Source organism: Triticum urartu, chromosome 2A, assembly GCF_056163025.1.
Source record: "Triticum urartu cultivar PI428250 chromosome 2A, HENAU_Tu73, whole genome shotgun sequence".
NCBI lineage: Eukaryota > Viridiplantae > Streptophyta > Magnoliopsida > Poales > Poaceae > Triticum > Triticum urartu.
In genome coordinates this window covers 209452762-209477514 of record NC_141874.1, presented here as the reverse complement: position 1 = coordinate 209477514, position 24753 = coordinate 209452762, and the positions used below count along the sequence as shown (strand labels likewise).

Below are 24753 nucleotides of genomic sequence, written 5' to 3'. Positions count from 1 at the left end.
CTGGCTTACTACCTTACATCAGATCAGAAGAATGTTACCGTGGGTTAGCTAGTGCGTTCTCGTATCCTATGGTCTTACTAATGAATGCCAAGTCACTTCGTACGTAAACTGTATGGATAACAGAAGAGTAGGCGAAGACTTGCACTAGAAAACCAATATCTAAAGAGCAGAAAGGAAATAAAATATCGATGAGAAGCTTTCTAGCATACGTGATACTACTAAGGTGATGGAACGCATGCCTGTGTTGATCCCAAGTCCTGTTCAGGTGTGGCGTGTCCGATTGCTCCTATGACAATATACACCCCCCTCTCTATTTTGACGTCAATGTATCGTATTTTTAGGTTTCATAAATTTTATCATATTTCATACGTAAAAAGAGAATGTAAGAAAATATATACTCGCCGTAAAAAATATTTTATATTATGTAAAGTTATGAACGTAAAAACATACATAAAAATGTGGTATTTTTAGTCTTATAACCTATTTTTTATTTTCTTATACTAAATTTTATGTAGTGAATCAATATTAATGTAACTATTTGTATTCCAAACATAATTTGTTTATAAAGCGATCGTAAGATTACCTCGGGTGAAGAATAACTTATTATGCACCCTGAGTAATGAGTAGTAACACACTATATATATATATATATGTGTGTGTGTGTGTGTGTGTATATAAATATAATGTAGTACTAACAAACATGTATCGAACCGACTCCTAAACTAGGTCAAAAGTCGTCATAGGCGGAGGAGAATCGAAAGACAAACGATGTGCCAGTGAAACAGCGGGTCCTATGTTTACCATGAACATCCAGTGTGTGTAACTACTAACTAGCTAGTGAACATTTTCGTTTCACTGTTAGACCATGTTTGTTACAAAAAAAAATCAGAATTATTTCAACTCTTTTTATTTTTAAAAAATTGTTTTTCCATTCCAGGTGCATTCGCCACACGTTTGAAAGATCCGCGTCGATATATAGTCGTCTAGTTCATAAAAATTGTGAACCGACATTATAATCAATAATGTGACACCGTGATCAAACACTAGCGCAATCAGCCGGGGTGAAGGATAGCACCCCGCCGTCGAGATCGTAGAGTACGTGCAGGTCCATCTGCATCACGTTGCCTATGACGGACACGCCCCTCGTCGGCAGCACCAGCAAGCACGCCACACGGCCTTGCTCGTCCACGGCGTCGAAGTAGCTTCGCCGCGGGACGGTGTACTCCGCGCCGCCCGCAAAACGGAGCACCAGACCTGGCACGGGCACGGCGTCGACGTCGAGGTCGCCGCCTGACTCGAAGCACAGGTCGAAGTCGAACGGGGCGCCGCTCACTCTCGTCAGCCGGCCAGCCGTCTGCGAGAGGAACGCCTGCCTCAGCATCGCGTACCCCGCCTCGGCAAAGTACGTGAAGGTCGTGCCGGAGTCGACGATCACGCCACCCGCGCCGGCGCGCGTGAAGCCGAACGTGCTGGGCGCGACCGGGAGGCCTGTCGCGCCGACCGTGACGCCGGTGATGTTCACGTAGTAGTACGGGGCGCGTCGCACCGGCACCGCGGGGTTCCGGACGAACGGCGTGGACTGGACGTTGTCGCCTGTCACGCTGGCCAGGGAGCCGAACAGTATCGGGCTGGCGCCGGCCTCCGAATCCGAGCGGAGGCAGTAGGAGAACCGGCCGATGCCGAGCTGCGACACGAGGGACAGCGGGCTGCGCCCGAGCCCCACGATGCCCGACGCGTTGTCCATGTGCCCGCCGTTCGCCGTGCTGCACCCGAACGTGACGTTGCGGAACGTGGCGTCGCCGACGGTGAGCGTCTCCGTGGCGAGGCGGCCGGCGGTGAAGCCGACGACGTAGCGGTAGTCGTAGGCACAGCCGCTGGCGTTGCAGGCGCGGAAGGGGCTCGGCATGGACTGGCAGAGCGGGCTCGCGCACGGGAGCTTGGAGAAGGTGGAGGAGCCCGCCGGGTCGTACAGCGGCGTCGGCTGCGGGAAGCACTGGGTGCACGGCGCGCACTGCGTCCAGACCAGGTCGCTGCCGGTGTCGAGGATGGCAGGGAAGGTGAGCGCCGGCGTGCCGATGGACAAGCTCATGTGGTACGCTCCGGCGCCGTTCTCGACCAGCGCCTGGAGGGCAAGGGTGGTCGTGGCGTTCGTCGTTGGAGCGCGCGCGAGGAAAGCCAGGCGGTGCGTGTCGCCGTGTATCGCGGCGGAGTAGTTGCTGAATTGTTGGCGCATGCGAGTGAGGGAGGCGCGGAAGCCATGATTGTGGTTTGCGGAAGTTATCGGCGGGAACGGGACGATGAGCACTGCAAACACGAGGACGGCGAGAGCTGTGGGGGACGCCATGTCTGGCCCCTTGTTGTCCACCGTATGTTCTCTTTCTTGTCTGTTTGGACAGTTTGATACGTTTCGATGGAACTAAGTTGACATTCTGGACACCAATCCCAGCTTCGCAAGTTGCATTGCTGGTGACTGCGACATACGAATATATTTGTATTTTAACTTGCCCGATAAATATTCCTAGGTTCTCATTTCGTACAAGACAATTATACCAATATATTGAGATAGAAATGCAAGAAGGGTTCCCAAAAGAAAATGCAAGAACGAAAAGGCTACTCCTTGCATTTTCAACATATATTTTGACAAAGTTTGAATGTTCAATCATGAAAGGTGCTGATACTTCTATGCAACTATTTTAGCATTCTGCCATGCTCCATCCCAAATTTCACATTCTATGGAACAGTTTGCATACATTAAGTTTCATCCAGATTTTCGTAGAGTGCTGGGCATATTTCACTGATCTACCACAAATGTCTTAGCTAGTGTCGCAATGGTTTGGATTATGATTTAGGGTGCGTTTGGATGACAGCCAAAACATACCATACCAAAATTTTGGCTTGCCCACAGACTTTGGGTCTCGTTTGGATTGGTGCCAAAAAATCGGCGTGCCAACGGCAGCCGCCAATCGCATGTGTAATTTTGGCCAACGAGTTGGCGAGCTGAGGACGCGGAGAAGCTCCGCCAAAAAATTGGCGCACCTTTTGCCCTCTCTGTTTTGGTGGGTCCCAGGTAGTTTTATCTTTTTTATTACTGTGGTGCATGCAACTAGGCTGCAGATTCTTTGTCCGATAGTTACTTAGTGGGCCCTCGCACGATTAGCATGCATGTGCATTTGTGGGCAGCTTTTTCGATGGCTACAATCCAAACAAGAATTGCTTATCAAAATTTTGGTCATGCCCTGACATTGGTTATACCAAAATTTTGGTGTAGCAATCTGGGGCTTAAACCAAACATACCCTTAGTACCAAATATATGCGGAACTGGGTTCCAGAACCTGGGTAGAAAACTGATTTGTCTTCACAAGAATTAGAAATGTTCTCCATACACGGGACATATTGGGCTGACCAATGTAAGCATTAAAGGGCTATTTGACCCACAACCATCAGATAGGAGCTCCCCGTACCTAGCATGAAGGACGTCGCCAACTGGATCTAAACGAGGCGAAAGCGCCCCACTAAAAAGCGGACATTGCATCAACATGGGTAACAAAAGGGATTGGCCTTTTCCTGTCGTCAATGTCCGCTTAGCCTTGTTTCGTCTCTTACATGAGGAAATCTTTTAGAATACCTTTGTGTGGCCCTTGACCAACCGAATTTGCATCACCTCATCCTTCTCCCATCACCGACACTAGCAACAAAGTGCATGACATGAGCTCATCCTCTTTCTCCTTCCCGGAAGTGGTCGGAGTAGCGCACATGGACCTGAGCTAGCTCCACACTAGGCGCCTTGACGTTCCCCTCCTGCTTCTCCATCCCGAACATCCCTGGAGCAATGATACGTCTCTGTCGTATCTACTTTTCCAAACACTGTTGCCCTTGTTTAGGATTCTAATTTGCATGATTTGAATGAAACTAACCCGGACTGACGTTGTTTTCAGCAGAATTGCCATGGTGTTATTTATGTGCAGAAACAAAAGTTCTCGGAATGACCTGAAACTCCACGGAGATTATTTTTGGAAATAATAAAAAATACTGGCAAAGAATCAAGGCCAGGGGGCCCACACCCTAGCCACGAGGGTGGGGGGCACGCCCCCTGCCTTGTGGGCCCCCTGGAGCTCCATCAACCTCAACTCCAACTCCATATATTCGTGTTCGGGGAGAAAAAAAATCAGAGAAAAAAGATTCATCGCGTTTTACGATACAGAGCCGCCGCCAAGCCCTAAACTCTCTCGGGAGGGCTGATCTGTAGTCCGTTCGGGGCTTCGGAGAGGGGAATCCGTCGCCATCGTTATCATCAACCATCCTCCATCACCAATTTCATGATGCTCATTGCCGTGCTGGGTAATTTCATCGTAGGCTTGCTGGACGGTGATAGGTTGGATGTGATTTATCATGTAATCGAGTTAGTTTTGTTAGGGTTTGATCCCTAGTATCCACTATGTTCTGAGATTGATGTTGCTATGACTTTGCTATGCTTAATGCTTGTCACTAGGGCCCGAGTGCCATGATTTCAGATCTGAACCTATTATGTTTTCATGAATATATGCAAATTCTTGATCCTATCATGCAAGTCTATAGTCACCTACTATGTGTTATGATCCGGCAACCCCGAAGTGACAATAATCGGGACCACTCCCGGTGATGACCGTAGTTTGAGGAGTTCATGTATTCACTATGTGTTAATGCTTTGGTCTGGTACTCTATTAAAAGGAGGCCTTAATATCCCTTAGTTTCCGTTAGGACCCCGCTGCCACGGGAGGGTAGGACAAAAGATGCCATGCAAGTTCTTTTTCATAAGCACGTATGACAATATTCGGAATACATGCCTACATTACATTGATGGATTGGAGCTAGTTCTGTGTCACCCTATGTTATGACTGTTACATGATGAACCACATCCGACATAATTCTCCATCACTGATCCATTGCCTACGAGCTTTCCATATATTGTTCTTCGCTTATTTACTTTTCCGTTGCTATTGTTATCATCACTACAAAATACCAAAAACATTACTTTTGCTACCGTTACTTTTGCTATGGTTACCACTACTATCATATTACTTTGCTACTAAACACTTTGCTGCAGATATTAAGTTTCCAGGTGTGGTTGAATTGACAACTCAGCTGCTAATACTTGAGAATATTCTTTGGCTCCCCTTGTGTCGAATCAATAAATTTGGGTTGAATACTCTACCCTCGAAAACTGTTGCGATCCCCTATACTTGTGGGTTATCAAGACTATTTTCTGGCGTTGTTGCCAGGGAGTATAGCTCTATTCTTTGAGTGACTTGGGATTTATATCTGCTGGTCACTATGAAGAACTTCAAAGACACGTAAACAAAAATTTATCCCTCAACTACGAGGGGAGGTAAGGAACTGCCATCTAGCTGTGCACTTAATTCACCTTATGTTTTGAGTAAGCTTGCGACACCTAAACCTGCTTCTGCTATTAATTCTGATATGTCGCATATTATTGATGATGCCACTTCTGCTATGCATGATACTTATAATGAAACTACTTCTATGCTTGATACTAATGTGCCACTTGGTGAATTTCTTGATGAACAACTTTCTAGGCCTATAGAGAATGAAATTATTGAAACTGATAATATTGATGAAAGTGATGATGAAGGCTCTCCCAATAAATATGAATTACCTATTGTGCCTGAGGGCTATGTTATGGATGAAGAAACTAAAAAAGACTTTTTTGCATGCAATGATAGAAGTGATCTTAAGAAATTATTAGCTAAGCTTAAACAAAAAACTCTGAATGCTAGAATGAAATATGATCCTGCTTATGCTACTTCACCTATCTTTGTTACTGATAAGGATTATGAATTCTCTATTGAATCTCATATAATTACTTTGGTTGAATCTGATCCGTTTTATGGCTATGAATCTGAAATTGTTGTGGCGCATCTTACTAAATTAAATGATATAGCCACCCTGTTCACTAATGATGAGAGAACTCGCTACTTTTATATCCTTAAAATATATATGTTCTCGTTAAAGGGTGATGCTAAGATATGGTTTAATTCTCTTGATCCTGGTTGTGTGCGTAATCCCCAGGATATGATTTATTACTTCTCTGCTAAATATTTCCCTGCTCATAAGAAACAAGCTCCCTTAAGGGATATATATAATTTTGTGCAAATTGAAGAAGAGAGTCTCCCACAAGCTTGGGGAGGCTTCTCCAATTACTTAATGCTTTGCCTGATCATCCTCTTAAGAAAAATTAAATACTTAATATCTTTTATAATGGACTAACCGATGCTTCCAGAGACCACCTGGACAGTTGTGCTGATTCTGTTTTCAGGGAAAGAATAACAGATGAAGCTAAAATTCTATTGAATAATATGTTGAAAAATGAAAATAATTGGACACTTCCCAAGCCAGCTCCTGAGCCAACTCCTGAGCTTATTCCTAAACCAACTCCGAAGAAAAGGGGTGTTCTATTTCTCAGTCGTGAAGATATGCAAGAGGCAAAGAAATCCATGAAAGAAAAGGGTATTAAAGCTGAAGATGTTAAGAATTTACCTCCTATTGAAGAAATGCATGGTCTTAATTTACCGACTGTTGAAGAAATATATGGTCTTAATCTATCACCTATTGAAGAAACACATGGTCTTGATAACCCGACACAGGTAGTAAAGGTAAATTCTCTCTATAGATATGATAAAGCTGAAATCCCTCCTACTAAGTTTGCTAGCCAATGTTTGGATGAGTTTGATAACTTTATGGTTAAGCAAGAAGACTTCAATGCTTATTTTGGTAGACAATTGAAACAAAATGCTTATATGATTGAACACTTGGGTGATTATATGTCTAGAGTTAAAGGTGAACTTAAACTCATTAGTAAACATGCTTCTATGGTTACCACTCAAGTAGAACAAGTACTTAAAGCTCAAGATGATTTGCTCAATGAATTGAATAGTAAGAATAACGACTATGCTGTTAGAGTGGCTACTAGAACTGGTAAGATGACCTAGGAACCTTTGTATCCTGAAGGCCACCCTAAGAGAATTGAGCAAGATTCTCAGAGAAATAATATAGATGCACCTAGTCCTTCTAAAAGGAAGAAAAAGAAAAAAGATAGGACTTTGCATGCTTCTAGTGAACCTATTGCTGAACCACCTGAGAATCCCAATGATATTTCTATTTCTGATGCTGAAACACAATATGGTAATGAACATGAACCTAATGAAAATATTAATGATGATGTTCATGTTGATGCTCGACCTAGTAATGACAATGATGTAGAGATTGAACCTGATGTTGATCTTGATAACCCACAATCAAAGAATCAACATTATGATAAGAGAGACTTTGTTGCTAGGAAACACGGTAAGGAAAGAGAGCCTTGGGTTCAGAAACCCATACCCTTTCCTCCTAAGCCATCCAAGAAAAAGGATGATGAGGATTTTGAGCGCTTTGCTGAAATGATTAGACCTATCTTTTTGCGTATGCGTTTGACTGATATGCTTAAAATGAATCCTTATGCTAAGTACATGAAAGATATTGTTACTAATAAAAGAAAGATACCAGAAGCTGAAATTTCCCCCATGCTTGCTAATTATACTTTTAAAGGTGGAATACCTAAGAAACTAGGAGATCTCGGAGTACCAACTATACCATGCTCCACTAAAAGAAACTATGTTAAAACTGCTTTATGTGATCTTGGAGCCGGTGTTAGTGTTATGCCTCTCTCTTTATATCGTAGACTTGATTTGAATAAGTTGACACCTACTGAAATATCTTTGCAAATGGCTGATAAATCAACTTCTATACCTGTCGGTATTTGTGAGGATGTGCCTGTTGTGGTTGCAAATGTTACTATTTTAACGTACTTTTTTAGTCTTGATATTCCCGAGGACGATAGTATGTCTATTATTCTTGGAAGACCTTTTTTGAATACTGCAGGGGCTGTTATTGATTGCACCAAAGGCAATGTCACTTTTCATGTTAATGGTAATGAGCATACGGTACACTTTCTGAGGAAACAACCTCAAGTCCACAGTATAAACTCTATTGGAAAATTTTCAAAAATCACTATTGGAGGCTTTGAATTATCTCTTCCTACTGTCAAGAAGAAATATGATATTCTTATTGTTGGGGATGTGCATATCCCCGTTGAGGTAACCTAGTGTTATTCGAAAACTCTCCGGTTCCATGTTATTCGGAATGAGTTTGTTAACAAGACCTGATCAACCTTGTTAGTGGATTCCTTTTGATGAGCATGAGATGGATGAATTTAGAAAACACAACTCTCTGTACCCTCTTTTTACTTTCTGTTATTTAGTTTAAATACAGCAAAAATAGTAATTTCTGTCTGTTTTCTGAATTATTCATGCAATATAAAAATACCCCGAAAATAAAAGTTCTCTAAATGCCCTGCCAATTTAATATGATTTTTTCTGAAATATTTGAGAATATTTGGCACTGAGAACACAGCAGGGGGAGCTGGCACCTGCCCATGAGGGTCCAAGGCGCGCCCCCTGCCTCGTGGGCCCATGGTGGCTCCCCTCCACTTATTCCTGCATCCATACACTTCTTCTTCCTCCCAAAAAAATCACCAGCCAGCTCAAGCACGAGTTCTAGCTCATTTTGCTGCGATTTTCGATCTCCTTGCTCAAAGCATCTCTCACAAAACTGCTTTGGGGGTTTGTTCCTTGGTATGTAACTCCTCCAATGGTCCAATTAGTTTTTGTTCTAGTGCTTTATTCATTGCATATTTTTGCTGCTTAGGTGACCCTGTACTTGAGCTTGCATGTCAAATTTATGTGGTCAAAAATAGTTTTGATGCATGATATTTCCTCTAGGCACTTGTAGGAGTAGTTGCTATCAATATTGTTGAGTTTGGTTCACTTTTATTTTGAAGTTACTAAAATTTCAGAAATTTTCAGAAAAAGATGAAGAGATTTTTTAGGGGCTCATCGAGCCGAAGCTCGAAGGATAAGCAAAGTGAGGAGGGTAAGAGGCCCAAGTATAATCTCCCTCGCACCACGGAGGTCCAGTCATGTAAATGGCCTTGTGATAATTTCTTGAGAGCAGCCGGGATTTATAATGATTTCTTGAGTTGGCTGAGAATATAGGTCTCACCGCCTTCCTCCAAGACCAACGCGAACAGTATCTCTTACTCACCAATATCTTTGTGCAAAACTTTCATTTCCATGCTAGGAGCTCACCACCTACGGTGGAATTTTATTTATATGATGAGCATAAGGAGATGTCACTTCGTGACTTTTGTCGGGTTTGTCTGATCCCTTTTGAGGGCAGTGTAGAGGAACCACATCGTGACGATGTGGATGGGTTCATTGATACCATTACTGTAGGGGAAAGGAGGAAGGTTTCCGACGCACGAATTACTAGCATACACTTCCCTGTTCTGCGTTACTTTGCTATATTTGCTAGTATATGCTTGATTGGGCGCGAAAAATGTGGAAACCTGAGTGCCCCTGATATTGTTATTTTGTGCCATGCCTTATTCCGTGATGATACATTCAGCATGGGCGCTATTACTGCAAAGCGGTTAAATCTTAACCGTACCAAGGGCCCCGTCCTTGGAGGCATCTTCGCCTCGCGCCTTGCTACACATTTTAACATACCTATTAGGCATTATGAGAAGGAAGAAAAGTTGTTGCCTCCTGTTTACTTAGATTATAAGAGTATGGTAGCACATGATTTTATTATTAAGAATAGGGAAAAGGATCTTAAGTACAAATTAATATTTGGTAAAAATCATCCTAAGACTATTACCTTGCCTGCTCCTTCCTTGTTTGATTTATCTGCAGGCAAGTACCTTGTTTCGTTGGAGGCCATTCACACCTACTGGAACCCTACATCAGCTACAGAGCCAGAGCCGGAATCACAATATTATCCCCCACGACAGTCTGATTATCAGTGGGATCCGGAGGTGATTGCCAATCAGTGGCAATCCGAGGCTTCTTCTCAGTACGACCCCAACTATTACTATGGATATCCGCCAGGCCACCCATGGCCATAGACCAACTTAGGCCAAAAGCCTAAGCTTGGGGGAGTACGTATTTCTCACCGACATTACATTCATGTTCACACACTCATTGCTAGATGTCGGTGCTCATACTTTTTCATTGTAATATCCATGCTAGTTTATTTTCTCTTTTTATGCTTTCTTCTTGTGTGTTTAACACACCTTAAGAAAAACCAAAAAAAATAGTTGTAGCTTTTAGCTAGTTTTAATTTCCATGCTTGTAGTAGTAATTAAAAATAAAACCCAAAAAGATTTCCTGTTCTTCTTTTGCTTGTTGGGAGCTTTCCCGTGTAAATAGTTTTATTTCTCTTCTTTTCTTTGGGGGTCAATAGAAGAAGACCATAATTAAATTGTTAAAGTGGCTCTTATAGGCATTATTGTTGATCTGACAAAAGAGTCCATATTGCCTTGTCTTCTCCTGTTTATTGAATGCTCGCAGATTCCAGCTTAGTCCAATGCACGTGCACTGTTATTATTATTCACATCATTCGATCGTGCAAGTGAAAGGCAATTATGACGATATATGATGGACTGATTGAGATGGGAGAAGCTGGTATGAACTCGACCTCTCTTGTTTTTGTAAATATGATTAGTTCAATGATGACCCACAAGTATAGGGCATCTATCATAGTACTTTCGATAAGTAAGAGTGTCGAACCCAACGAGGAGCAGAAGGAAATGATAAGCGGTTTTCAGCAAGGTATTCTCTGCAAGCACTGAAATTATAGGTAACAGATAGTTTTGTGATAAGATAATTTGTAACGAGCAACAAGTAACAAAAGTAAATAAAGTGCAGCAAGGTGGCCCAATCCTTTTTGTAGCAAAGGACAAGCCTGGACAAATTCTTATATAGAGAAAAGCGCTCCCGAGGACACATGGGAATTATCGTCAAGCTAGGTTTCATCACGTTCATATGATTCGCGTTCGGTACTTTGATAATTTGGTATGTGGGTGGACCGGTGCTTGGGTACTGTCCTTACTTGGACAAGCATCCCACTTATGATTAACCTCTATTGCAAGCATCCGCAACTACAACAAAAGTATTAAGTTAAACCTAACCATAGCATGAAATATATGGATCCAAATCAGCCCCTTACGAAGCAACGCATAAACTGGGGTTTAAGCTTCTGTCACTCTAGCAACCCATCATCTACTTATTAATTCCCAATGCCTTCCTCTAGGCCCAAATAATGGTGAAGTGTCATGTAGTCGACGTTCACATAACACCACTAGAGGAGAGACAACATACATCTCATCAAAATATCGAACGAATACCAAATTCACATGACTACTAATAGCAATACTTCTCCCATGTCCTTAGGAACAAACGTAACTACTCACAAAGCATATTCATGTTCATAATCAGAGGGGTATTAATATGCATATAGGATCTGAACATATGATCTTCCACCAAATAAACCAACTAGCATCAACTACAAGGAGTAATTAACACTACTAGCAACCCATAGGTACCAAACCCGGACTTAGAGACAAGAATTAGATAAAAGAGATGAACTAGGGTTTGAGAGGAGATGGTGTTGGTGAAGATGTTGATGGAGATTGTCCCCCTCCCGATGAGAGGATCGTTGGTGATGACGATGGCGATGATTTCCCCCTCCCAGAGGGAAGTTTCCCCAGCAGAACAGCTCCGCCGGAGCCCTAGATTGGTTCCGCCTCGTGGCAGCGGAGTCTCGTCCCGAAAGCTGGCTTATGATTTTTTCCTCATCGAAAGACTCCATATAGCAGAAGATGGGTATCGGAGGGCCACCAGGGGGCCCACGAGGTACGGGGCGCGCCCAGGGGGTAGGGCGCGCCCCCACCCTCATGGGCAGGGTGTGGCCCCCTGGTGAACTTCTTGCGCTCAGTATTTTTTATATATTCTGAAAATGACTTCCGTGAAGTTTCAGGACTTTTGGAGCTGTGCAGAATAGGTCTCTAATATTTGCTCCTTTTCCAGCCCAAAATCCCTGCTGCCGGCATTCTCCCTCTTTATGTAAACCTTGTAAAATAACAGAGAATATGCATAAGTATTGTGACATAATGTGTAATAACAGCCCATAATGCAATAAATATCAATATAAAAGCATGATGCAAAATGGACGTATCAACTCCCCCAAGTTTAGACCTTGCTTGTCCTCAAGCGAAAGCCGAAATCGAAAAATATGTCCACATGTTTAGAGATAGAGGTGTCGATAAAAATAAAATACGGACATGAGGGCATCATGATCATTCTTAGAACAACAACTTATATAATTCTTGTCATATGATCTCTTATGCTAGAGTAACAATTAAATCACGTTTTCAAGTATGAATCATAAACTTCATTGAAAACTAACAAACTATAATCTCAGTCATTGGAGCAATTGCAATTTATCATAACATAGGAAAGAGTCAATATAAGAGCTTTCCAGCAAGTCCACATACTCAACTATCATATAGTCTTTCACAATTGCTAACACTCACGCAATACTTATGGGTATGGAGTTTTAATCAGACACAGAGAAAGATAGGGGCTTATAGTTTTGCCTCCCAACCTTTTACCTTAAGGGTAATGTGAACAATAATAGTTCATGAAAACTCACATCCAATTAGCCATATATACCAGGATCTTTCCAACATGATGTGCTTGCCAAAAGATAAAATTTGAAAAGGAAGGGTGAAGATCACCATGACTCTTATGCGAGGTAGGAGATAAAAGTAAAAGATAGGTCCTTCGCAGAGGGAAGCAGAGGTTGTCATGCGCTTTTATGGTTGGATGCACAAAATCTTAATACGAAAGAACGTCACTTTATATTGCCACTTGTGATATGGACCTTTATTATGCACTCCGTCGCTTTTATTTCTTCCATATCACACGATCGTATAAAGCTTATTTTCTCCCACACTAATAAGTCATACATATTTAGAGAGCAATTTTTATTGCTTGCACCGATGACAACTTACTTGGAGGATCTTACTCAATCCATAGGTAGGTATAGTGGACTCTTATGGCAAAACTGGTTTAAGGGTGTTTAGAAGCACAAGTAGCATCTCTACTTCGTGCAAGGAATTTGGCTAGCATGAGGGGGAAAGGCAAGCTCAATCATGTTGGATGATCCATGACAATATAATTTATCTCAGATGTAAGAAAACATAACCCATTACGTTGTATTCCTTGTCCAATGTCAACTCTTTAGCATGTCATATTTTAATGAGTGCTCACAATCATAAAAGATGTCCAAGATAGTATATTTATATGTGAAGACCTCTCTTTCTTTATTACTTCCTATTAATTGCAACGATGAACAAAACTATGTTTGTCAACTCTGAACAACTTTTAATCATCATACTCTTTATATGTGATCTCATTACTCTCCATAAGATCCATATGATCTCTTTTATTTCTTTTTATTCTTTCTCTTTATTTTATTCACTCAAGATCATGGCAAAATAATCAAGCCCTTGACTCAATACTAATCTTTATTATATATAGCTCACGGACTCGATTACATAGAAGGATCATAAAGCAAAACTCACAACTAGATCATACTAAAACTTTATACTACTAGATCAAGATATTACCAAAAGGATCAAACTAAGAAAAACGATAAAGATAAAAGTGATGGTGATACGATACCAGGGCACTCCCCCAAGCTTGGCAGTTGCCAAGGGGAGTGCCCGTAACCATGTGATTATATCTCTCTTTTCAGGGATGGTGATGTGATATTATTGGCGATGATGCCCCTCGGGATACAATTCTCCTCCTCGAGCTTATTGACTTGCTGCTTGAGGTCCATTATTTCCTTTCGATGTTTTCCTGTAACAGCCAAAGCTCCCTGCACCCAAGGGTGCTGCATAGCTGTGGGAGAACCAGTGACACTCCTTTTCATATTCTCATAAGAAAGAAATCTAACATTGGAAGGGATAACCGAGTTTGGAATAGCCGAGCTCTGCAGTTCCCCCATTGTGAATCCAGCTCGGAAGCGGGAAGTGACTTCTTGATCCTCCTCCATGGCATCTATCCTCTTCAAATCAGCCTCCATCTCTTCCTCCGTTGCTGGCCCAAAGTGGTCAACATTGTTGTTTGTCATTGATCTCGGTGCCGGATGAGACACCCGGCTCTCCCCAACTGACTCTTGCGAAGACATCTTGCTCTAATCTGCAGCAACAACAACTCGAAACAAAGACGAGAGATATTTGCGTGATATGGGAGTCAAAACCTCTGGGAGATTATATAATGAATTTTTATCGACCAAAATACGTAATGTGTAAGAAAACGGAGCTGGAGAGCACACGAGGTGCCCACGAGGTAGGGGGCGCGCCCTCCACCCTTGTGGAGCCCTCGTGTCCTTCCCGGACTGCTTCTTATTTTTCTATTTTTCTAAATATTCCAAAACGGAAGAAAATTGCCATTAGAACTGCTTTGGAGTCGGTTTACTTACCGTACCACATACCTATTCCTTTTCGGAGTCTGAAACTCCGAAAAGTGTCCCTTATGTATTCCTCCGGGGTTACGGTTTCAATAACATTAGTTTCAACATTTATAGGATTACCTGAGATATAATGTTTAATTCTTTGACCGTTCACCACCTCCGGATTTGTGCCTTCGAAGTTGTTGATTTTTATGGCACCGGAGCGATAGACCTCCTTGATAACGTAAGGACCTTCCCATTTAGAGAGAAGTTTTCCTGCAAAAAATCTTAAATGAGAGTTGTATAGCAATACATAATCACCTACATTAAACTCACGTTTTTGTATTCTTTTGTCATGCCATCTTTTAACATTTTCTTTAAACAATTTGGCATTCTCATAGGCTTGGGTTCTCCATTCATCAAGTGAGCTAATGTCAAATAACCTTTTCTCACCGGCAAGTTTGAAATCATAATTGAGCTCTTTAATAGCCCAATAAGCCTTATTTAATTTGCGGAAATCAATTACCATCCTATAACCTATAATAATTCTTTGCGGAATCAATTCATCTTTATCATTAGGAACGACAATAATACCTCCCTTTTTAGGGACACAATGGACATGACTTACCCACTGACTATCAGCAACGGGATAAATTATACCTGCCTCAAGGAGCTTTAGTATTTCCTTTCTTACCACTTCTTTCATCTTAGGATTCAACCGTCGTTGGTGATCACGAACTGGTTTGGCATCTTTCTCCAAATTTATTTTGTGTTGACATAGTGTGGGACTAATGCCCTTAAGATCATCGAGAGTATATCCAATAGCAGCACGGTGCTTCTTCAAAGTTTTCAATAATCTCTCTTCTTCATGCTCTTAAATGTTAGCACTAATAATAACAGGATATATCTTTTTCTCATCAAGATAAGCATATTTAAGAGTATCAGGTAACGGTTTGAGCTCAAACACGGGATCACCCTTGGGTGGAGGAGGATCCCCTAGGATTTCAATAGGCAAATTGTGTTTCAGGATGGGTTCCTGTTTAAAGAATAATTCATCTATTTCCCTTCTTTCATTCATAAACATATCATTTTCATGGTCTAGCAAATACTTTTCTAAAGGATCACTAGGAGGCACGGCAATAGAAGCAAGACCAATAATTTCATCTTTACTAGGCAATTCCTCTTCACGGTGTTGTCCACGAAATTTAGAGAAATTAAATTCATGAGACATATCACCTAAACCAATAGTAACAACATCTTTTTCGCAATCTATCTTAGCATTAACCATGTTCAAGAAGGGTCTACCAAATATAATGGGACAAAAGCTATCTTGTGGGGAACCAAGAACAAGAAAATCAGCAGGATATTTAACTTTCCCACACAAGACTTCAACATCTCTAACAATTCCAATTGGTGAAATAGTATCTCTATTGGCAAGTTTAATTGTGACATCAATATCTTCTATCTCAGCAGGTGCAGTATCATGCATAATTCTTTGTATAAGTCATGAGGTATAGCACTAGCACTGGCACCCATATCACATAAGCCATGATAACAATGATCTCCTATTTTAACAGAGATAACAGGCATGCCTACCACAGGTCTATGTTTATCTTTAGCACAAGGTTCAGCAATTCTAGCAGTTTCATCACAGAAATAAATAACATGCCCATCAATATTATCAGCCAAGAGATCCTTTACAATAGCAATATTAGGTTCAACTTTAACTTGCTCAGGATGTGTATAAGTTCTAATATTTCTTTTACGAACCATAGTTGAAGCTTTATCGTGATCTTTTATCCTAACAGGAAAAGGTGGTTTCTCAACATAAGCAGTAGGAACAATAGGATCATTATAAGTGACAGTCTTTTCTTCAACTTTAATAGGTGCAGCTACTTTTACTTCTATGAGAGGATGATATTTAAAGCACTTCTCCCTAGGGAGATCAACATGACTAGCAAAAGATTCATAGAAAGAAGCTACTATTTCAGAGTCAAGTCCATATTTAGTGCTAAATTTACGAAAAACATCGGTATCCATAAAAGATTTAACACAATCAAACTTAGATATCATACCTGACTTCTTACCTTCATTGAGGTCCCAATCTTCAGAGTTGTGTTTAATTATTTCCAATAAATCCCATTTGAATTCAATAGTCTTCATCATAAAAGAGCTAGCACAAGAAGTATCGAGCATGGTGCGGTTGTTATCAGAAAGCCGAGCATATAAATTTTGGATAATCATTTCTCTAGAGAGCTCATGATTGGGGCATGAATATAACATTGATTTAAGCCTCCCCCAAGCTTGAGTGATGCTTTCTCCTTCGCGAGGCCAAAAATTATATATATAATTGTGATCACGATGAACAAGATGCATAGGATAAAACTTTTGATGAAATTCCAATTTCAATCGTTTGTAGTTCCATGATCCCATATCATCACATAGCCTATACCATGTCAATGCGTCTCCCTCCAAATATAAAGGGAAGACCTTCTTCTTGATAACATCATCGGGCACACCTGCAAGCTTAAATAATCCACAAACTTCATCCACATATATTAGGTGCTCATCGGGATGTAATGTTCCATCTCCTGCAAAAGGCTTAGCTATCAGTTTTTCTATCATACCCGAAGGAATATCAAAGTAGACATTTTCATTTTCAGTAGGTTCAATCGGTTGAGGAGCAACTCTTTGCTCTTCTGGTCGGGGTGAAGATACCCCTAACAAGACCCTCAGAGGATTACTTTCCATAGTAACAAGTGACAGTAAATTTCAGCACACTATATAAATTTTTCCTTACCAAAGGCGCTTCACTCCCCGGCAACGGCGTCCGAAAAGAGTCTTGATGACCCACAAGTATAGGGGATCTATCCTAGTCCTTTCGATAAATAAGAGTGTCGAACCCAACAAGGAGCAGAAGGAAATGATAAGCGGTTTTCAGCAAGGTATTCTCTGCAAGCACTGAAATTATAGGTAACAGATAGTTTTGTGATAAGATAATTTGTAATGAGCAACAAGTAACACAAGTAAATAAAGTGCAGCAAGGTGGCCCAATCCTTTTTGTAGCAAAGGACAAGCCTGGAAAAATTCTTATATAGAGAAAAGTGCTCCCAAGGACACATGGGAATTATTGTCAAGCTAGGTTTCATCACGTTCATGTGATTCGCGTTTGGTACTTTGATAATTTGGTATGTGGGTGGACCGGTGCTTGGGTACTGTCCTTACTTGGACAAGCATCCCACTTATGATTAACCTCTATTGCAAGCATCCGCAACTACAACAAAAGTATTAAGTTAAACCTAACCATAGCATGAAACATATGGATCCAAATTAGCCCCTTACGAAGCAACGCATAAACTGGGGTTTAAGCTTCTGTCACTCTAGCAACCCATCATCCACTTATTAATTCCCAATGCCTTCCTCTAGGCCCAAATAATGGTGAAGTGTCATGTAGTCGACGTTCACATAACACCACTAGAGGAGAGACAACATACATCTCATCAAAATATCGAACGAATACCAAATTCACATGACTACTAATAGCAAGACTTCTCCCATGTCCTCAGGAACAAACGTAACTACTCACAAAGCATATTCATGTTCATAATCAGAGGGGTATTAATATGCATATAGGATCTGAACATATGATCTTCCACCAAATAAACCAACTAGCATCAACTACAAGGAGTAATTAACACTACTAGCAACCCACAGGTACCAATCCCGGACTTAGAGACAAGAATTGGATACAAGAGATGAACTATGGTTTGAAAGGAGATGGTGCTGGTGAAGATGTTGATGGAGATTGACCCCCTCCCGATGAGAGGATCGTTGGCGATGATGATGGCGATGATTTCCCCCTTCCGGCGGGAAGTTTCCCCGGCAGAACAGCTCCGCCGGAGCCCTAGATTGGTTCCGCCAAGGTTCCGCTTCGTGGCGGCGGAGTCTCGTCCCAAAAGCTGGCTTATGATTTTTTCCTCATTGAAAGACTCCATATAGCAGAAGATGGGCATCGGAGGGCCACCAGGGGGCCCACGAGGTAGGGGGCGCGCCCCCCACCCTCGTGGGCAGGGTGTGGCCCCCCTGGTGAACTTCTTGCGCTCAGTATTTTTTATATATTCTGAAAATGACTTCCATGAAGTTTCAGGACTTTTGGAGCTGTGCATAATAGGTCTCTAATATTTGCTCCTTTTCCAGCCCAGAATCCCAGCTGTCGGTATTCTCCCTCTTTATGTAAACCTTGTAAAATAAGAGAGAATGGGCATAAGTATTGTGTCATAATGTGTAATAACAGCCCATAATGCAATAAATATCGATATAAAAGCATGATGCAAAATGGACGTATCATTCATCGTTCCTGATTCAGCTTATTATGAATAAACATGTTTGCAATGCCAATTAGAGATTATAGTTTCTTATGCCATGCTTAATTAGCTAGGAGCTTATAATGGTTTACCTTGCGTGCCAACATGCTATTAAAATGGTTGTGATGTGGTATGATAGGGTGGTACCCTCTTTTGAACGATTCGAGTGGCTTGACTTGGCACATGTTCATGCATGTAGTTGAAACAAAATCAACATAGCCTCTACGATATTTATGTTCATGGTGCATTATATCCTACTCATGCTTGCATTCGGTGTTGATTAATTTTAATGCATGTTCATGACTGTTGTCGCTCTCTGGCTGGTCGCTTCCCAGTCTTTTTCTAGCCTTCACCTGTACTAAGCGGGAATACTGCTTGTGCATCCAATCCCATAAACCCCAATGTTATTCCATATGAGTCCACCATACCTACTGAGGGAGTCCTGGATTAGGGGGTCTCCAGACTGCCGGACTATATCTTTTGGCCGGACTGTTGGACTATGAAGATACAAGATTGAAGACTTCGTCCCGTGTCTGGATGGGACTTTCCTTGGCGTGGAAGGCAAGCTTGGCAATACGGATACGTAGATCTCCTCCCTTGTAACCGACTCTGTGTAACCCTAGCCCCCTCCGGTGTCTATATAAACCGGGGGGTTTAGTCCGTAGGACAACAGACAATCATACCATAGGCTAGCTTCTAGGGTTTAGCCTCTACGATCTCGTGGTAAATCAACTCTTGTAATACTCATATCATCAAGATCAATCAAGCAGGACATAGGGTTTTAACTCCATCGAGAGGGCCCGAACCTGGGTAAACATCGTGTCCCCTGCCTCCTGTTACCATCCGCCTTAGATGCACAGTTCGGGACCGCCTACCCGAGATCCGCCGGTTTTGACACAGACATTGGTGCTTTCATTGAGAGTTCCACTGTGCCGTCACCATAAGGCTCGATGGCCCCTTCAATCATCGGTAATGATGCGGTCCAGGGTGAGGTTTTCCTCCCCGGACAGATCTTCGTATTCGGCGGCTTCGCACTACGGGCCAATTCGCTTGGCCATCTGGAGCAGATCGAGAGCTATGCCCCTGGCCATTAGGCCAGGTTCGGAAACTTAAACTACACTGCCGACATCCGCGGAGACTTGATCTTCGACGGATTCGAGCCCATGTCAGGTGCGCCGCACAATCACGACAAGCATGACGTAACTCTACCGTTGGACAGCGTTCGGGAAATCGCACCTGCAACTACTCCGGCCTTCAATCCGGAGCAAATTGCGCCATCCGAGGACGGAGGGATAGACCCCGTCATGGAGGCTGCACTCTCAGTGGTGATGGAGCCGGATACTGACTTCACCCCTTACAAGAGCCGTGTCGCCGAACCGCGGGATTCGTGTCCGGCCACGGACTCCGGGCCGCCTACATCCGTGCCTATCGAATCCGACCGGGCGCCGATCATGGAGTTCACCTCCGCGGATATCTTTCAGCACTCGCCTTTCGGCGATTTTCTAAATTCATTAAGGTCTCTCTCCTTGATAGGAGAACCTTGGCCGAACTATATCCGGCTAGAATGGGATGCGGACGACGAAGAAATTCGCTGCCCACGCACCACCCACTTAGTAGCCACTGTCGACGATTTAACCGACATGCTCGACTTCGACTCCGAAGACATCGACAGTATGGACGACGATGCAGGAGACGAACAGGAACCACCGCCCACAGGGCGCTAGACCGCCACCTCATCATATGATATATATACATGGTGGACACCCCCAAAGAAGGCAATGGCGACGAGACAACGGAGGATGACCCCTCCAAGAAGCAACCCAAGCACCGACGTCAGCGGCGCCGCTCTAAGTCCTGCCACAACAAAAGTAGTGATACCGGCACAAGAGACAATAACACTCCGGATAGTGCCGAAGACAACCACAATCCCCTACAGCACGATGTAGAGCGGGAAGGTGAACAAGCTAGCCCTCCAGAGCAGGCAGCAGATGGAGAATCGGAGGAGGACAATTACATGCCTCTCTCCGAAGAGGAGGTGAGCCTCGGCAACGAAGAATTTATCGTGCCTCAGGATCCCATCGAGCAGAAGCGCTTCAAGCTCCGGCTTATGGCCACAACAAATAGCCTGAAGAAAAAGCAACAACAGCTTCAAGCTGATCAAGACTTGCTAGCAGACAGATGGACCGAAGTCCTTGCGGCCGAGGAATACGAACTCGAACGCCCCTCCAAGAGTTACCCAAAGCGCAGGTTGCTACCTCACCTCGAGGAGGAAGCATTGAAACCTCCATCACCAGTGTATGATGCGGCTGACCGGCCATCGCGTTGCCGAGCTAGAGAGGCGTTTCAGCCTGAAGTTCAGCCTGCACCCCCCCCCGCCACTCAATCAAAAACACCAAGGCCTGGGGCAACACACGGGACCCGCGAGACATATTGGACAGCAGGGCAAAACATGCAAGGTCAATATACGGGTCACGGGGGCGCGCGCCAACGCGGGACGATGACCGTCGCGCCGAATACACTAAAAGTAAATCCGGCCGGTCCGAATACAGCAGACAAGACTCATATGAACTGCGTCGTGATATATCCCGGCACAGAGGCGCCGCACACCCCCTATGCTTCACTGATGAAGTTATGGATCACGAATTCCAGGAGGGTTTTAAACCCGTAAATATCGAATCGTATGATGGTACGACAGATTTCACTGTATGGATTGAGGATTTTCTCCTTCACATCCACATGGCTCGCGGTGATGATCTAAATGCCATCAAGTACCTCCCACTAAAACTCAAAGGACCAGCTCGGCATTGGCTGAATAGCTTGCCAGCAGACTCCGTCGGTAGCTGGGAGGATTTGGAAGACGCATTCCTTGACAACTTCCACGGGACTTATGTGCGACCACTGGATGCTGATGACTTGAGTGTTGGGTTTCGTAGTAATTTCAAAAAAATTCCTACGCACACGCAAGATCATGGTGATGCATAGCAACGAGAGGGGAGAATGTTGTCTACGTACCCACGCAGACCGACTGCGGAAGCGTTGACACAACATAGAGGAAGTAATCGTACGTCTTCACGATCCAACCGATCAAGCACCGAAACTACGGTGCCTCCGAGTTCGAGCACACGTTCAGCTCGATGACGATCCCCAGACTCCGATCCAGCAAAGTGTCAGGGAAGAGTTCTGTCAGCACGACGGCGTGGTGACGATCTTGATGCACTACAGCAGCAGGGCTTCGCCTAAACTCCGCTACAGTATTATCGAGGAATATGGTGGCTGGGGGCACCGCACACGGCTAAGGAATAGATCACGTGGATCAACTTGTGTGTTTCTGGGGTGCCTCTACCTCAGTATATAAAGGAGCCAAGGGGGAGGGGGCCGCCGGCCAGGAGGAGGGCGCAGGAGGAGTCCTACTCCTCCCGGGAGTAGGACTCCCCCCCCCAATCCTAGTTGGACTAGGATTCCCCGAGGGGGAAAGAGAGAGAGGGGGGCCGGCCACCTCTCCTAGTCCTAATAGGACTAGGGGAGGGGGGAGGCGCGCGGCCACCTTGGGCTGCCCCTTTCTCCTTTCCACTAAAGCCCATTAAGGCCCATATGGCTCCCGGGGGGTTCCGGTAACCTCCCGGTACTCCGGTAAAATCCCGATTTCACCCGGAACACTTCCGATGTCCAAATATAGGATTCCAATATATCAATCTTTATGTCTCGACCATTTCGAGACTCCTCGTCATGTCCGTGATCACATCCGGGACTCCGAACAACCTTCGGTACATCAAAATGCATAAACTCATAATACAACTGTCATCGTAACCTTAAGCGTGCGGACCCTACGGGTTCGAGAACAATGTAGACATGACCGAGACACGTCTCCGGTCAATAACCAATAGCGGGACCTGGATGCCCATATTGGCTCCTACATATTCTACGAAGATCTTTATCGGTCAGACCGCATAACAACATACGTTGTTCCCTTTGTCATCGGTATGTTACTTGCCCGAGATTCGATCGTCGGTATCCAATACCTAGTTCAATCTCGTTACCGGCAAGTCTCTTTACTCATTTTGTAATACATCATCCCGCAACTAACTCATTAGTTGCAATGCTTGCAAGGCTTATGTGATGTGCATTACCGAGAGGGCCAGAGATACCTCTCCGATAATCGGAGTGACAAAACCTAATCTCGAAATACGCCAACCCAACATGTACCTTTGGAGACACCTGTAGTACTCCTTTATAATCACCCAGTTACGTTGTGACGTTTGGTAGTACCCAAAGTGTTCCTCTGGTAAACGGGAGTTGCATAATCTCATAGTTACAGGAACATGTATAAGTCATGAAGAAAGCAATAGCAACATACTAAACGATCGGGTGCTAAGCTAATGGAATGGGTCATGTCAATCAGATCAATCTCTTAATGATGTGATCCCATTAATCAAATAACAACTCATTGTTCATGGTTAGGAAACATAACCATCTTTGATTAACGAGCTAGTCAAGTAGAGGCATACTAGTGACACTTTGTCTATGTATTCACACATGTATTATGTTTCCGGTTAATACAATTCTAGCATGAATAATAAACATTTATCATGATTATAAGGAAATAAATAATAACTTTATTATTGCCTCTAGGGCATATGTCCTTCAGTCTCCCACTTGCACTAGAGTCAATAATCTAGATTACACCGTAATGATTCTAACACCCATGGAGCCTTGGTGCTGATCATGTTTTGCTCGTGGAAGAGGCTTAGTCAACGGGTTTGCAACATTCAGATCCGTATGTATCTTGCAAATCTCTATGTCTCCCACCTGGACTAGATCCCGGATGGAATTGAAGCGTCTCTTGATGTGCTTGGTTCTCTTGTGAAATCTGGATTCCTTTGCCAAGGCAATTGCACCAGTATTGTCACAAAAGATTTTCATTGGACCAGATGCACTAGGTATGACACCTAGATCGGATATGAACTCCTTCATCCAGACTCCTTCGTTCGCTGCTTCCGAAGCAGCTATGTACTCCGCTTCACATGTAGATCCCGCTACGACGCTTTGTTTAGAACTGCACTAACTGACAGCTCCACCGTTTAATGTAAACACGTATCCGGTTTGCGATTTAGAATCGTCCGGATCAGTGTCAAAGCTTGCATCAACGTAACCTTTTACGATGAGCTCTTTGTCACCTCCATATACGAGAAACATATCCTTAGTCCTTTTCAGGTATTTCAGGATGTTCTTGACCGCTGTCCAGTGATCCACTCCTAGATTACTTTGGTACCTCCCTGCTAGACTTATAGCAAGGCACACATCGGGTCTGGTACACAGCATTGCATACATGATAGATCCTATGGCTGATGCATAGGGAACATCTTTCATATTCTCTCTATCTTCTGCAGTGGTCGGGCATTGAGTCTTACTCAACTTCACACCTTGTAACACAGGCAAGAATCCTTTCTTTGCTTGATCCATTTTGAACTTCTTCAAAATTTTGTCAAGGTATGTTGTTTGTGAAAGTCCAATTAAGCGTCTTGATCTATCTCTATAGATCTTTATGCCTAATATGTAAGCAGCTTCACCGAGGTCTTTCATTGAAAAACTCTTATTCAAGTATCCCTTTATGCTATCCAGAAATTCTATATCATTTCCAATTAGTAATATGTCATCCACATATAATATCAAAAATGCTACAGAGCTCCCACTCACTTTGTTGTAAATACAGGCTTCTCCGAAAGTCTGTATAAAACCAAATGCTTTGATCACACTATCAAAGCGTTTATTCCAACTCCGAGAGGCTTGCACCAGTCCATAAATGGATCACTGGAGCTTGCACACTTTGTTAGCTCCTTTTGGATCGACAAAACCTTCTGGTTGCATCATATACAACTCTTCTTCCAGAAATCCATTCAGGAATGCAGTTTTGACATCCATTTGCCAAATTTCATAATCATAAAATGCGGCAATTGCTAACATGATTCGGACAGACTTAAGCATCGCTACGGGC

The 24753-nt window shown here is 43.2% G+C and overlaps 1 protein-coding gene across 1 annotated transcript; it reads right to left on the bottom strand.

Annotated features, from left to right (window-relative positions):
* Positions 1–716: 716 nt before the first annotated feature.
* LOC125541443 (aspartic proteinase nepenthesin-1) lies at positions 717–2376 on the bottom strand. The gene has a single exon (XM_048704857.2). It carries the CDS (start codon positions 2342–2344, stop codon positions 1037–1039), a length of 1308 nt encoding a protein of 435 aa, XP_048560814.2. The 5' UTR covers positions 2345–2376; the 3' UTR covers positions 717–1036.
* Between the last annotated feature and the right edge of the window lie 22377 nt (positions 2377–24753).